General features: G+C 37.6%; 1 protein-coding gene across 1 annotated transcript in view; it reads right to left on the bottom strand.

The window, feature by feature from the left end:
• Nucleotides 1–16,917, bottom strand: part of MYOF (myoferlin) — a 112,435-nt gene that overhangs the window by 52,026 nt on the left and 43,492 nt on the right. The window contains exons 13-22 of the mRNA XM_034775572.1: nt 16,171–16,274; nt 14,898–14,966; nt 14,730–14,773; nt 13,687–13,769; nt 11,262–11,300; nt 5,819–5,943; nt 3,324–3,440; nt 2,707–2,884; nt 1,692–1,816; nt 1,053–1,159 (exon numbers count right to left, since the gene is read on the bottom strand). Of these exons, the coding sequence (XP_034631463.1) occupies nt 1,053–1,159; nt 1,692–1,816; nt 2,707–2,884; nt 3,324–3,440; nt 5,819–5,943; nt 11,262–11,300; nt 13,687–13,769; nt 14,730–14,773; nt 14,898–14,966; nt 16,171–16,274 (991 nt within the window). The remainder of the gene's footprint in view (nt 1–1,052; nt 1,160–1,691; nt 1,817–2,706; nt 2,885–3,323; nt 3,441–5,818; nt 5,944–11,261; nt 11,301–13,686; nt 13,770–14,729; nt 14,774–14,897; nt 14,967–16,170; nt 16,275–16,917) is intronic.

Raw genomic sequence — 16,917 nt, 5'->3', positions numbered from 1 at the left:
CCCCCCCTTACCCTGCTGCTCAGAACAGGGTGTTGGGCTCTGTGCCAGCCGGACACATGGCTGAGCTCCCCTGCACAACACAAAACCCGGTCCCTGGCCCTGCACAGGGCTGCCGGAGCGGGCTGCAGGAGGAGGAGCTGCCGGCCGGCTCAGAATGCAGGGAGGGGGGGGTGGGAGGAGGAAGCTGCTCCGGAGTCCAGCACGGGACTTTCCTGCAGCCCTTCCAGCCGCTCGCTCTGCCGGGGGAGGGGGAAATCCCGGACATTGTGAGTGCTTTACAAATTCCCCCCGGACGCTATTTTTAACACACAAAAGGAGGACATGTCCGGGTAAATCCGGACGAATGGTAACCCTAGTTCCAACCATCTGTTCAGCATCAGCTCTGCTGGGCCGCTTCACAGTAAACACTGTTTTGCTGTAATGTCACCCCTAAAACTCAGCCCTTTGGAGAGAAGACCAGGCTAGAATTTTCAAAGGAATTTAACGGAGTTAGGCACCCAAATCCCATCATCTTTCAATGGGATTTAAACACTTCTGGCACTTCTGAAAATCTCAGTCTCTGAAGTTATGTCAAAACATGGGTAGTCACACAGCTAACTGATGAGTTCCAGCAACCAGGTACTAGACAGTATTACTCTGAGATTTGCACTTTGTCCTAATAACATGTACCAAAATTTTTTTTAAAAATCCTTCAACTACATTTTTACAAACTGTCTGAGCTCATAAAGGAGATGTTGATATTCCATATCAACAAAACATCCCCAGTAGACAGACAACAGCTGAATGTATAACACCACAGAAGCCAAATTACACTTTCAGAGTGTGAGACTGAGTGTGTGTGAATGTGTGGAGGGGACAAAGGACTCTACAGATCCACAATTTCAAGAATGACCCTGCTCAACAGATTTTTTTTTTAAAGTGCTGTTCCATTTTATATTAATAAATCGACAATAATGAAACGATAGGGCAAAAGAAATGGGTTCTAAGGTGATTTTCACATTGTCTTCTAATCTTCATGGGCTTTGAATGATGAGTTTTACAATAACTTTTACCTTGTATCTTCTATAACTTCATCGATCAGCTTCAGCCATATCTCTGCCAACTGGTTTTCAGAAACTTTAGCCTGTATTCCTGACTTTAGGGCAGCTATGTTGGATTGCTGGAGTGTTTAAAGAAAAGGCGCAGAACATATAAACTTACATTCTGTTATTAGTTTTAATGTGAGTTACAGTCCTACAGTCAACAAAACAACATTTGTTTTGCTAGAAAAACCCAAAGACCACAAAGAAAAATGTTCAGACATAATTCATATTTAATAGCCCTGATCCTGCATTCCTTGCAAAACTGCTGAGAAAGGAGTGCAGGGTTAGGCTCAATATGCTTAACAGTATATAATATTGCACCTACGTACCAATTAAAATGCCTCCTATGGCCCTATACATCCCCTCCTGTATAGTTTACTCCTTCTTCTGGCAGGAATACACTGTAGGGGGGATGGTTGTCACTTCTCAGAATACAGACTTACAATTAACTCTGCTTTTGCAGCATTAATGCATGTCTGTTCAGGAGAGCAAAATGTGTGCCAGATTTGGTTCCGGAATTTATTCTTCCATCCCATCCCTAAATCTTAAATTCAAACAAATAATTTAGATGTAAAGCATGAGAATAAAATAAAGTCCTGAATCACTTACCAGTCTTTCAGCCATGGTTAGGATTAGGTTCACCGGGTCTAGTCTATGACTTATGTCCTCCCAAAAGGAAGTTATTGTCACTACTGGCTTTCTGTTCACCCATGGCAGGTAATAATAGTAGTTACCTGATGTGAAACATTAATGTGTTAAGAGTTGTTTTTGAGAGAATGAATACATACTTCCTAAGGACTTGAAACTGTCAACCTTAGTTATGTTGAGTAGTATCTTATTCTGTGATTAGTTCCATTGATTTCAGTTGACCTATTCAGACAGGCAGGTATTATTCAGTGAGAAGGTGGCAGAATCTTGCCCTCATTTATCTAATGGATTTATATTTTTCAGGTAAAGTAGTGTCTCCTGGAGAATAAGCATTTGATTTGAAATAATTTAGAAAGCCAATAAGGTGTTTTTTTATATCATCTGATAACATTTTTACAATATTCTCTCCAGAAATTCACTTGTGAAAGCAGCTTTATATATTTTTTCTTTAGAATAAAAATGTTTTAAAATAATTTTATGAGAGCAAAATTCTTTGCTTTGTCTAGTAAATAAAAAAAATGAAAACAACTTTGTGTGCAATAACTAAAGTACAAATTAAAAGTATTTTATATGTTACTAATCAATCTAGTCTATCTGCTTTTAAGATGCCAATCACTTGTCTAAGCACTGAACAAGAGTTGTGAAGAAAGCACAGAAAGTTCAAAACAGTATTTTCCTCTTTCATATCCCTAGTTTTTTTTGTGCTTGTGTTTATAATTTTTTTATTGGTGCCCAGGCCTATTGACTTCAATGGGATGTATCAACCCCATATTGGACAGGTTTCATGTGTAACTAATTACAATATATCAGAAGATATCAAGAGCAAATACAAATTTACATATTACTTTCAGTCATATCTTCAATAGTCTTTCAACAAATAAAGGTTGTTGTGATCCTAAAATTTGATCAATAAACAGATTTGTTTTCCAAAAGAGAATTCTGTATCTTTATAGTCATACTTCTGTAGCATACTTACCATCAAATACAACACGGCTGTATTGAGTTGTTGATGCCAAAGGCTTACAGGTGGTGTCAAACTTGTTCCCATAATTACCAATGCTAACCTCAAACTGGACAGCCTCACCAATATCTTGCAGCATGGTAGCAGAATGAAACACAGCAGACAGGCTGAACTTTCGTCTGCGCTGATATTTCTGTACAGTATTACAAGAGTTTTTGTTTTAATTAATTAACTGTATGTAATGGTAGAGGATTAGAGAAAAGTAGCAGTATCTACATGGAAACAACATCTATCTTAATACTTTTACACATTTCTGTGAAACGCACATATGTACACACACTCACACACACTCCAAATAAGCAGAGGTAAAAATAGAAATGTGTAATAAAATAATACATTTGAAATAGTAAAGATTTCTTAAATCACAATTTCTATGCTGGGAGGAAGTTAAAGTAATTTTTGCAGCCATATGATCAGTAATTTTTGTGGGGAGGTTTTCTGATTGTATTATTAATGACCCGAATAAATAAAGGATTTCATTATTACAATTTTAGTAGGTCATGTAATTCTCCAAAAAGAGAAAAACCAAGAGTTTCGCATCCATACATATTGACAAGTGCACCAGGAATTACCTCAACAATCAGTACGTCATCACTGGAGATCGACTCTATCTTTTTATTCACAGATTTACTGTCAAGTATTGTAGATAGTTCAACTAGGACTCTGCCTCTGTAAGCAACTCCTTCCTCCTGTAAGACAATCACACAAAATTCTATATCTAACTGCTGGCCAGCAAAATTGGAGTTGAAAGCCTGAAGTTAATGGCAGTACTGCTATTGACTGTAATGAGGTCAGGATTTCACACAAACTTACATAATTGAACAAATGTAAAATAATCATGGACTTTAATTTCTATTATAAATGAAGAGCATACATATTTAAGAAATAAGAAACAGTAAATTACAGATGCAATGTTTTTGTATGGTTTATTCTGGACAGGACCAAAACCATTGGTATTAAGCAAATATATACACCTTTACCCCGATATAACGCGACCTGAGATAACAAGAATTCGGATATAACGGGGTAAAGCAGCGCTCCGGGGGATGGGGGGGGGCGGGCGGGCTGCGCAGTCCGGTGGATCAAAGCAAGTTCAATATAACACAGTTTCACCTATAATGCGATAAGATTTTTTGGCTCCCAAGGACAGCATTATATCGGGGTAGAGGCGTAATATATAGACTGGATTTGTAGAGTAATTGAAAACTACTGCCCCTTAGGTTGAAGAAGTGGCTACAATGGGACATACATGCTACAAGCATCAAATGGGTATTTACTGCCCCCTGGAGATTGTAGCCCAAAGTAGATAGGTTTTCCTATAAATTATATCCTTCAGCCTCCATACAATCATTAATCCTTCTGAAGCTGCATTTTAATCTTAAATGACCTGCAGAATCAGCTGCTTTCTGTTGAAGCTTTTCTATATTAGCTCTTAGGGTAATGTGTCCCTCTGTTTTAGACAACTACAGAGCTTCAGCAGTAATATGGGCTGCTGTGCAGAGCAAGAAATGGCCATGGTCCTCTCCCACTTGCAGATATTTTGAGATCCATAAGGAAATCCCATAGCTCTTGGAGCATAAGAGATGTCTGGAGAATCTGCAAGGGACCCCATGCCCTTGGCAGGACCTCTATTCCAGCACCGCTCCCTGAGAAACTATCCTACTAGGGAACAGAGAGTCCTGTGGCACCTTTAAGACTAACAGATGTATTGGAGCATAAGCTTTCGTGGGTGAATGCCCACTTCGTCGGATGCATGTGCATTCACCCACGAAAGCTTATGCTCCAATCTATTAGTCTTAAAGGTGCCACAGGACTCTCTGTTGCTTTTTACAGATCCAGACTAACATGGCTACCCCTCTGATACTATCCTATCAGGGCCTCCCATTTGACCTGACCCCAAATCATTCTTGACAGTGTCTGATGATGGGCTGTAGTGTCAGTATTTTTACTTATATGAGAAAACCTCGTTGGTTTTCCAAGGGCTAATGCCACACAGTGAGGCTATCCCTAGCCATGCCTAGTCATAAACCCCTTTCCAGATCCCAGATGTCCAAATGTGGATAGCTTGTGTGTACAGGCTCTGCGGATAGGAGGCAGGGTGGGAGGATGAAACCATGTTGGCTCAAACCTATCTCTGTGGCAGATTTTGGAGATATTTTCTGTTTCTTTCATCCCATCTGTGGGGAAAATCTAGTGGATAATATATGGCACTTGGAGAATTCTATCTTGGGAGTGAGCAGATGTATCAAGATCTATAGGAAAATCTCATTGATCTTGTTTCAGAGTAGCAGCCGTGTTAGTCTGTATCTGCAAAAAGAACAGGAGTACTTGTGGTACCTTAAAGACTAACAAATTTATTAATCTCTAAGGTGCCACAAGTACTCCTGTTCTTTTTCATTGATCTTGGGGCATCTGGGGACATTTTCATGGATCTGATCTGATCCCCATCTCGCTTTCCCATGACAGCATGTTTTCCTTATGGCAGTATGGCTAATCAGCAGGTTTCACTCATGCTCTTTAGCCAGTGCTCCACTCCCCTTTGTGTGAGTGTTCAAATATGCAGAAGGGGAGATAGTTCAAAATGACGTTGGTAGGTTCAACCTTCTCTTATTGCTACAACATCCCTGTGGGATTGGATGGGACACTGCCATGGAGAACAGCCATATCAAAATACCTATGGACGAGGGGCTTCTGTTGGACTGGGAGAAGAGGTTCAATATATAATGAAATTGCTGCTCTCTCCTTAAAATCCCTCATCTGAGATCTGTCCCATTTCATTCCCCTGTGCCAATGGGACTAGAGTGGGAATCCAGTGGCCTCAATCTATATGGTCCCAAATGCTCACTCAAAAGTGTGTATACAATTGAAACTTCCACAAATAGAAAAATATTCCTGTTCCATTTATTAAATAGTGACATCATGCTAAGTGTATGTTATTTTGCAAAAACAAAAATAAAAAGTTATTTCTTTACATTTGTCTTAAACTTAATAATTAAAACCAATTCAGTTTACATTATTGATAATAACAGTTGTTTTGATCTGTTTGTATTATAAAAGAGAAACTAACCTTTCCAGAGTTTAGTTCATCATAGGGGTCTGGGAATCCAGTGTATTCTCTTGGGCTTCCATAAAGGTTTAGGTAACAAGGCCCAAATGTTGGTAAAAAGCCCACCTCTGTTTCCCCTGTGTTTACTAATAGGCAAACATCATCATTAGAAATTAACTAACCATCTTTTAGAACCACAAGGATATTGAACTTTAAATTCAGATACAGTAAAATAAATGTTAGATATTAGTTGTTAGTAAAGTAAGAACACTTTATTCCATGGGTGTATCCCAGTAATATGAATTAATGTATCTGTTTGCATAGCTATATCTGTCCCTAGTTGTTTACATGGCTGTAAGATTTTTAAATTAGATAATACTTTATGCAATAAAAAACCCACAGAATAAATTGACCTTATGCTACATTCCCACCATCAAAATTTCATTTATGTGAAAGACCAATACAATTTTAAAACAATGTACAAATTTTAATGTAAAAAATATTTTCACAAATAGATTAAACTGAATACCCAGTACCATTGGCTTTCACTTAAATGTACCAAGGATTATGTTCTAGCTAACAATAAAGATGTACACAGTAGCTGGAAGGTTAGTGTTCAGCATCACAGAATATGCCTAGTTAATCCTACTGTTTTTAGTGTGCTACTGAAGTGACTCAAGTCTGTTAGTAGAAGGACTAGTAGAATGAAAATTATTAAAGTATACCACAGTATATAACACTATTAAGTAGCCTATTCACCATTCCTGGAGGTAGAGTAGTATGTATTTTTTGTGCAAAATAGGGAAAAAATGAGATTTGGAGGCACTAATCTAAAAAAGATTTTTCATTATGCCAAAATAATTAAAAGAACTGCTGTAGTCTTAGGTCTCAATCCTGTCCCCAATGAAGTCAATGACGAAACTCCCATTGACTGAAATTGGAGCATAACTAGGCTTGGAAGTATTAGATTTGTATTAGTAAATGTCAATAATGTTGATTTCACCTACATATACAAACCAATGAAAAGGTATTTCCATGTATAATAAAAAGGTACAGATAGGCAAAGTCAGAAAACAGTTGCTTGAGAACTCAGTAGTCAAAATCCAAGGATTTAGACTTTTGAATTAAGCTTGTTACAAATGGACTAGTACATGAATAGTAAAAATAGGTATGATCTGTTGACTTAAGGATATTTACTTTGTATATTTTGACATGTGATGTTGGCAATTTGTGTTTTAACTGTTTCTACAGCTTTAATTGTTTGAACATGTGTCATTAAATAAATATCTGATCCCCTCCACATAATTTCTTATGACTGTGAAAATTTAAATGGATGAAAATAGAAAAAAATGCTTAAAATAATCAATTTTATCCATCAAAATTATAAAAATAAAAAGTTGAATTCTGCCATGCCTAAGCATAACAGAGAGCCTTAATTTCAATAATTTTGCCTGAGAAAGGAATGCAGGATAAGACTCAAAATTAGATGTATAGTCGCTCCCATTACTGCCTCTTTAGTGAAGTGATTGTCAGCCTGTGTATTAAAAACTTCTTTTTGAGCGGCCTAAAATTTCATTCAAGAGTGGAAGTCCACACATTCACTTATTTCTCATAGATGAATATTTGTTTACTATGATTATTTTTGATAATTCTGAATACAGTTCAATAGAATTTACATACCATATATACTCTAGAGCTAAAAGCAAAAATGAATCCATAAGCATTTATTTGTCATTTTCTTAATTAAAATGGCCAAAATAATTTATATCCTTTTTTAAAATGTCTGGGTTTAGAATTTGTGTGCTAAAACCAGCGCTATTTCAAATCATCACACTACAAAGACAAGACAAGGTGTTTCTAATTTAATGCTTATAGTCCCTTACCTATATCAATACTACAGCTGTAATTTGAGTACTGCTCTTCTCTAAGTTTTGTAATTTTATGTTTGGTATAAAAATCATTTGTAGATAGAAGCATTCCTCATATTATTGCTATTGCCATTTGGTTTTGTACATATGTACTGCAGCATGTATTATAGTAAGGCTTGAGTTTATTAAACTGAACAGGATACTGACGAACTGAAATGGTTGTAAGGCAGGGATGGGCAAACTACGACCCTGGGGCCGCATCCGGCCCTTCAGACGTTTTAATCCGGCACTCGAGCTCCTGCCGGGGTGCAGGCTTAGGGGCTTGCCCCGCTCTGTGCAGCTCCCAGAAGCAGCGGCACATCCCCGCTCCAGCTCCTATGCGTACGGGCAGCCATGGGGCTCTGCACGCTGCCCCCGCCCAAGCACCGCCCCCACAGCTCCCATTGGCCAGCAAACAGGGCCAACGGGAGCTGCAGGGGCGGCACCTGCGGATGGGGCAGTGCGCAGAGCCGCCTGTCCATGCCTCCGCGTAGGAGCCAGAGGAGGGACATGCTACTGCTGCTTCTGGAAGCTGCTTGAGGTAAGCACCGCCCAGAGCCTGCACCCCTCACGCCCTCCCATGCCCCAACCCCTTGCCCCAGTCCTGATCCCACTCCCACCCTCCTTCACCCTAGAGCCCACACCCCCAGCCAGAACCCTCACCCCCCTCCCTACACCCCTCCCCCAGCCTGGAGCCCCCTCCCACACCCTGAACTCCTCATTTCTGGCCCCACCCCAGAGCCCGCACCCCCAGCTGGACCCTCCCCCCACCCCAACTCCCAATTTCATGAGCAGTCATGGCCCACCATACAATTTCCATACCCAGATGTGGCCCTCGGGCCAAAAAGTTTGCCCACCCCTGTTGTAAGGGGAAGCAGGCTTTTGTTCTCTAGCTCTGGATTTAAGGGAGTTAATTGTGCCTTTATGCAACATTTGAATATATCCCCTAAAAGTGCTCTTAAGGTTATTGGTAGGTGAAAATATAAATAAATAAAAAAATTAGAAATAAGTCAGCCATACATGCAGAGAAATACTCTACATTTGGAAAGGTGCTTGAGATCAGGGGCATGATTCTGAGCTCTCTTCAGCTTTACCCTGGTGTATCTCCATTGTTTTTAATGGAGGTATTTCTCATCTATATTGCAGTAAATGAGATCAGAGTTAGGCTCCAGGTCTTTCATAAACACCTATCAGTTTTTTCAGAAACTACTTTGGACAATCTGAAGCACAAAATGATGGCTTTATCATTAGGATAAAGACAGAAGAATGTGAAGATAAAGGGCTAAATCCTACAAGTCTTTCACTGACCCTTGCTGACTACTGAGCAATATGTAAAGCTAGCTGGATAGTAAAAGGGAATATGAATGTCCCGATGTTTCTTACTGGCAAAACAAATGCAGTTGTGTCAACTTTGCAGAATGTAAAATGGTTCTGTGCCTTGTGCTTTGTCTGCTTCCAGGATAGTAAACTTTGTCCATTTTGTCAAAGTTTTGAGTGGTTCACATTCTTTCATGTCTAAACTACAGAGAGTGGATGGGACCACAGGAATCCTAAATACTTTTTCATTTTAATATTCATCTGGACAGCTCATGTTACATTCAGGTTATATAGCTGTTTTTTTTTTCTTAGTTGGGTTTGGACCACAGAGAGATTCAGTCATAGGTCTTTGTATGAAATGTAATGACTTTACTATTGGAAAAAACATCTGGAACTGGCCTGATGACCATTTATTGTAGGTAATTATTAAGTGACCCAGCTCTTCTTACATATAAAGTCCTCAGAGTTCATTGAGGTTGCACAGGTATATCTGAAGACAGAATTTGGCCCATATTTACATCTTTCCTGAAGATGGAATACTACTATAATCTAATTTGAGTATTGACTTTTCCCTGATTATTGCAGATGTACAGGGATAATGTTGTTGGGAAAGATTAACGGTAAATGCAGGGTTCTGTAGAGATTTGTATATTGCTTATATATAAGGCCCTACTTAACTTGCAATATTGTTGAAATTGCAGATTCTGCAATATTAGGTTTTCACCTCAATTTTGACAGCGGGAGCCCCGAGCCCCTGCTCTCTGCCCCGGGCCCCTGACAGTGGGAGCCCTTGCTCTCAGCCTCAGGAGGCCAACAGTGGGAGCCTCTGCTCTCAGCCCCAGGCCCCTGACAGTGGAAAATCACGGAAAAGTAATAATGGACTCTGTTACCGGAAATAATAAGGTCCATTATTACTTTTCTGCAATTTTCCATGGCTTGCCTGCAACTCAGCTGCAATTTTTTGACAATCATTCTGCAATTCATGTAGGGCCTTAGTTATATATATTCTATATCATGCTAAAATGAGTTTGCTTCAACAAATTAATCATCTAGATTTGGGGAAACAAAGCAACCTGGTTTCCTAAAGTGAATGACTCTACAACTATAATTTTGGTTAAAATTGGGGATGCTGGATATTTTAGAATTGAATGTAAGGACCATAAAACTTTAGTGTAGGTAAAATTCAGCTCTGTGCCAAGGGCTAAGAATTGTCCAGACTTTTGGTGAGCAATTTTAACTGGAGTAGAAACTTTTCTTTCAACCCTAAATGTTTTAATTTTCCTCTGTTTCTTCTGCCTTACATCTTAATACCACTGAAGTCGTCTTCCACTGCTAAATGATCCAGAAACACTTACCTCTGATATTAGAAACAAACATAGGGATAATACTAAAAAACCCTTCTTTCTAAAAATAGATTTCTATGTTGAATTAATCTGTATGCTGTTGCTGGTAAATTCAAACAGAAGCGCGTTTCTAAAGAAATCAATGTTGTTTCACTTAAAGATGGTATGTTTAAAGAGATGATTATCAGAAAGGCTTGAAAATGCTTCATAAAAATGATTTCAGCTTTTATTCACTATTATTCTATTTTTCAGTAAGCCATGCTTGGTGAGCTATGCTGCACTTTTGGATCTGAGATAAGAAAACAAAGCATTTGGGTGGATAAACTTATTAACATTCAGTTACATTTCAACTGCATTTAAACTTAATCTGCATTTATTTCTATTAAATAAATGCAATTTTTAACTTAATGATTTCCAAAAACAACTCTAGGTTATAATGCAAAGACCAATTTGTTCATAGTTAGAGTAAATCAGGTTTCATTTTTCAGATCTATTTATCCACCCAGTTAAGCATAAGCAAAAGAACTGTGAAATCTTTTAGGCAGTTCATTATGTACAGGGAGCTCTACAGCAGCATACACAGTTGAGCTTTTCATTACTAACTGAAAAACTGCAAGCCATTTGTCAGAGTGCATAATAACTGAAACAACTACAGGCTCAGCTCTAAAATGCAGCGCCACACATCAGCCAAATAGAAATATTTTCAAACCAATTCCAGTGCCAAAACTGATTTAAATAGTAAGTCATATTTAATAGTCTCCAAATGTAGCATTGTATCCTTTACATATTGTTTAATTTTTTTTAAATGTTTATAAAATAGCTTGGTTTTGTTTTGAGACAATATTGCTCAGATTGGGCACTGGACAGCAAAATCAAATTAAAGACCAAGATATAAACCTTCATATGATGAAGCCCCAGTTCCCGAAGATGAAAATTCTATATTATGAAAAGACAACAGGTTACATGACAAGAAATTATAGAGCTTAAAAATTAAACATATCAAAGTGCAATCTGCTTTAAAAACTAAATCAAAGCTGAAGTGACTCTGGAGTGGCCTGGAGTTTTGCTGCTTGAATAAAATGTGGTGTGGTGTTTCCCTAGTTTTATAAATTCTAAACAGAGAAAGACATGCCTAGGGCTATCATCAAAATACAGTTTTGGTGTCTGTGAGTTCCAGCACCTCTGACTGAGCACCACATATAAGATTTTTTATTTAAATACTTTTAATTACTATCTTGAAAACTAAAATCATACAAACTGATTTTTTTGTGTAAAGCTTTTCACTTAAGGAAACAATCATGCTACAGATTAAAACATGTTAGGATACTTTCATTTATTGGAATGATTAGACTATGGTAGTTCTAATCAGTTGATCTCTTGGAACCCAATTCTGCACACCTTGAAATCAGTGGGAGTGTTGCCATTGACTTCAAGGGGAGGAGAGTTGGGATCTTGTATTGAAGATCTGACACTGGAATAGCCATTTTCAGAAGAGATGTTGAGTAACTACGCAACCAGATTTCAAATCAGAAACACAGAAGAAATTAAGTAACTTTGTCACAGAGGAAAAGGGTGAACAATCTTCATAGGCCCTAATCCTGCAAAGATTGGCACACATTTAACTTTATGCACATGAATAGTTCTCAAACCAGTGTACTTACATATATAAAGTTAAATACATGCTCAAGTCTTTACAGGATTGAGGCCAATGTCGTTTTGTTTTTTAAATTACTTACCTGGTAGCTTACTCATGGACAAGCAGGGCTGTTCTTAGACAACTATAAGGATGTTTCATTATATTTATCAGAGAAAAATACTAATTCAGAATTCAAATGATGGAAATTATTTGGGGCCAGCTTCCTTCTAGCTAACTCACCTTACTTGTTATATTAGGCAGCTCTATAAATATCAAGCATGATTTACTGTGAACTCTTCTATGGGGACAGTTAATATGCTGTAAAACTTTTATGACAAAGATTAAGCCTGTATTTCTGGCAAAGCAACACAATGCTTGGCAAGGAGTTGGCCCACCTATAAATGGGATCCTACTATAAGAAGACGAAATTTTGTGTGTGTGTGTGTGTGTGTGTGTGTGTGTGTGTGTGTGTGTACACACACACAGAGACACACACAGACAAGTCATTAGGTTAGAAACCTGCTATGTGTAGATAAAGAAATTATTAATAAAATAAATTACAACATAATTGTAACTAATGGGAATAAACAAACTACCCTGAAATAGTTATAAACATAGCATAACCGAAACAGGAAGGAAATCTCAATTTTGTCTTTCCTTAACCATCTATAGGAAGAAAAATGTTTTTGGAGTATATCTTTCTTGCAATATTTCAATAAGTTCACAGATCACACAAGCCCTAATAGAAAAAATATCTCAGGAGGATGGAAACTTTGCCAACCTAGATGAGTTTTCTTACAGTCATCATCAGTTTGGCTTTTTAGTTTTCTCAATAAGTAGCAGAAGCAATTGACTGAACTGACTGAAAAACTTTGACATATGCTTGTATCTACTTAAACAAATAATTTAATTGAAAACTATTTAATTAATCCAGTGATTTGCGGTTTAGATGGGCTCAGGCAATGAGCTATAGAACCCCTCTCTTCTAGCTCACTGGTCTGAGTAGTAACCAAGAGTCATTGCCATTTGACCACTGTTTAGTGGCATATGGGAAATGAGAGGTGGTCTTGGACCAGTTCTTACCAGACTGGTGTTCAAATCACTATTGGCATCTTATAGGCAGTCTCATCAGGAAGACTGGCTAATCCTCCCTTTACTTCAGGCTGTTTCTCCAAAACCAAGGTTTGGGCACGGTGGCAAAGAAGTGGCGGGCAAGGTCACATTTGCTATGGCTACCCATTCTATACTGGTTCTGAAATAGTGAACTTCAAATTGACCCTTTTCATAAATGCTGAATTCACTAAAAATATCCTATAGCACTCTGGATTATATACATAGATCAACACTAGATCAACAGAAGTATTAACAGTTATATGGAGTTTGAAATATTCAATAAAGTTTTCTATATGTACCAGAAAACTGAGTTTTGAATTATCTAGTATATTCAGAATACTGTCTTAAATTTTGTGAATTATTAATACTTCAGTACCATAAGATTTTTCAAAAAGTAAAGTTACTGTTCTGGAAAGTGGCCAATTTGAAAGCACTGAAAACAAGATCTTCTTTAAGCCACAAAACTGGTATAACACAGGGAACTCCAGCAAAGCAAACTTCCCTACGCTGTCCCACCGTTTCTCTTAAATACACAGAAAATACTTGCTGAATTGTATAAGCTGAATAACTCACCTTCTACTTCTCCACCAGAAGAAGCAATTTTGGAGAGACTTAAATACGTTGTTCCTACTACATCATTTTTTGTAAGACGATCCCTATATAAAATGTAAGATTGTAATTAAATGCAACACCAGTCATCCTAAACAGAGGCAAGTTACAAATGGCTAAATGTATTTACAGGGTATATCTGTTTACACCACCTGGCATGTTTTATTAACAAAACACCAGATCACGTCTGGCTCTTACATAGCTGCGTAGTAGGAGGAGAGAGAATAAGAAGCTGCTCCCAGCATTGCAGAGTTCAAGGGTCAGGCAGAATTTCAGTCTCAGAACTGGCAGTTCAACTAGAGGAAGTAAGTTGCAACCCATAAAGGCGTGTAGTAACCAGAGATGTGCAATCTCTGTAAACTTGGGAACTCCAAGAGATATTCTGCTCTGCTCCCTGGGGGTTGGGTGGCTCCATCCCTAGCCTAGAATTATGCCTAACAGGCACAATCAAGGCCCACAATAAGAATAATAAAACTTGTAACTTGAGCATATTAATATTTGGCCCACTTGTCCAAAAATTGTACACAGGCTTGATATACTCAATATCAGCCAATGTCATGTTAATCAATATAATATACATTGCTGACTAGAGTTAAGCAAATAATTACAAAAATAGTCATTTAAATTTTGGAAATAAACATATTATGGAATTAATGTATGTTTGCAAATATTGGTGAATTATTTGCCTACCTCTACAAGTTGGGCAAATAATGGGGAAGAATAGTAAAATAATTTATTAGAAAGTTATTCTATAAGTATTATTTAACCCACTCGCATGTTTATTGTACAATGCACAGAAATCAATGGTGTGCCAATGCCATACTATTTATGGCCCCAATGCAGGAAAGCATCACTATTCAGGAAGGGTAATTAAGCATTTGCTTAAGTGCTTTACAGAATCAGGGCTTATGGTTCCAAAACCCTGTGAATTATACAAAAACAGGATTTTTTCCACTCAACACAATTTTATTTTGTTTAATACTTTATACAAAAGAGTCAAAACTCACCAGTCAAAAACTGTTAATCTTATTTTTTCACACATTGAGGGAAACTAGAAAAAAGTAGAGAAAATAAAATGATTCATTATTTATCTTTCACATTTAAAAAAATAATGTTCTGAATAAAATAATAAATAATGGATTGTGGATATTTAGATAAGCAAGAGGAAACCATACCTTGATTTGAAGATTAACAACTTGATTCCATTCTGGATTAGCATTTTTTTCAATTATATTTGTGCAAACCTACAAACAAAACAAAACAAAACAAAAACCACCCCAAATGAAACAGATTTTATAGTAGCTCAAGTTCAAAAAGCAGACAAAGCATGGAACCAGACACAATTTAGGATAAATTGTATTCAGGCTGGTCAAATGGTATTCCATCACAGGCTCCTACAGTGGCTAATAGTGAATATTCAGTTTTCCATGCTTTATTGAGGCATTAGCCTCAGGTTTGTAATTATTGCTGATGCAGGGTGACCAGATAGCAAGTGTAAAAAATCGGGACGGGGGTAATAGGTGCCTATATAAGAAAAAGCCCCCGAAATCGGAACATCTGGTCACCCTGTGCTGATCTGATCTACTTATGCAACCTAAATGCAAGAGACAAAACTATTCCACCGTTGTCTGAACCATGGTTCTTAGAGGCTTCTAATTTACAGAAAAAAGAGCTCATCAACTCCTCAAAGGTACTACCACAGTGGCACCCGGATATAACTGAATGACATCAGGAAAATCAACAAAAAGGGATGATCAGTCCTGGTGAATTCATGCTTGGTTTGTCTACATGTTGTATTGGCAACCAGATTCCCATTGTTGTTGATGCCTATTAGAGGCCCCATTGCTGTGGCATTGTATGCAACTGTCTATACTACCTGTGCCTAAAACCAACAGTGATCTGACTGCTAACAATAACATGGAATTGATGTTTGGGTGGGTGTTTGTTTTTGTAATGAAAGCAAGTCATTATAACATAGATTTACTGTGTAATCAGTTATATAAAGCAACCAGGAAAACCCGATAAACAGGTAATCTGAAGTGGTCAAGCCCCTACATCTTAGTCATACATTCTTTTAATTAGAGTCATTAGCACACCTTTAAAAACCCTTTCTATGGTATGTTATGGTATGTCCTCAGTCTATTGAATATGCTTTATGACCCAGTACAGTAAACCCTTATGCAGATGAGTAACTTTAGTTTCTATCAATTGAAGTTCCCCATAACTTTATTTTTAATATTCCATGTGTGCTCCTAGATTTTTAGCTCCACCTATTCCTTTCCGTTTTTGCAAAGTGTTGAACTAGATATGCTGAAAGTCATTTTCTCTTGTTGACAATGCACTGTGGACCTAAAGTTCAATCATCTTAAGATACATTTAGACATGTGAATACAGTTTTCAAGCATATGACTAGTATGCAGGATTTTAAATATTAACTCAGACAAATACCTTTTTTCCAGCAAAACAAACTTCCACAAATGGATCTACTAGGTTTTTCTTGTCTCCATCACCTCCAAATATTTCCTTAACAGTCTGCGCAAAAGCATCATCCACTGAGGAGAAATTATAAGCAAAAATTAACTTTAACCCTTTTCTTGAAGATTATGGGCCTAATTCGGTCTCAGTAACTTCTTAGCAATCTTACTTAAGTCAATGCAGTTGCATAGACATAATTAAGGTCAGAATCTTGCCCTATGTATTCTGTTTTCAAAAATAAATATTTGCTGCTAGAAATGAAAAAATAATTGAGATTTAGAAGCAACTTCTAAAATTTTGGCCCTGAGAAGATCACAGTGAATTTTGATGTTAGCCTAGAGCTGGGGAAACAGGAGTTTATGCAATCCTTTCATACCCTCCAGCAAGTAGCAGTAGATCAGCGGTCTTGAAGGTGGCCTGCTTTGTCATCCCAGACATAAAAAGGGTGCAGTGAAGGAGAAAGAATTGAATATAAAAGCCATGTTCTGTTACCAAAAATGTCTAAGGTTTAATGAATTTCCAGGGACACACAATACTTCGTGTATTGCACACAGATACTGCTTCCCTTCTCTGGATGATGAAGCCAGTATCTATTAATAGTATTCATTTTGTGTCATTTGCATTTAGAATAAGTTGGAAAAAAATGATGGGCTTTAATAACTTTGTTTAGGAACAATTTGTTTAACCTGTTGAGTTTTGAACTCTTCTCAACAAGCTTTG

The sequence above is a fragment of the Trachemys scripta genome, chromosome 7 (genome assembly GCF_013100865.1).
Source record: "Trachemys scripta elegans isolate TJP31775 chromosome 7, CAS_Tse_1.0, whole genome shotgun sequence".
Classification (NCBI taxonomy): domain Eukaryota; kingdom Metazoa; phylum Chordata; order Testudines; family Emydidae; genus Trachemys; species Trachemys scripta.
This window is presented reverse-complemented; position numbering and strand designations above follow the sequence as displayed.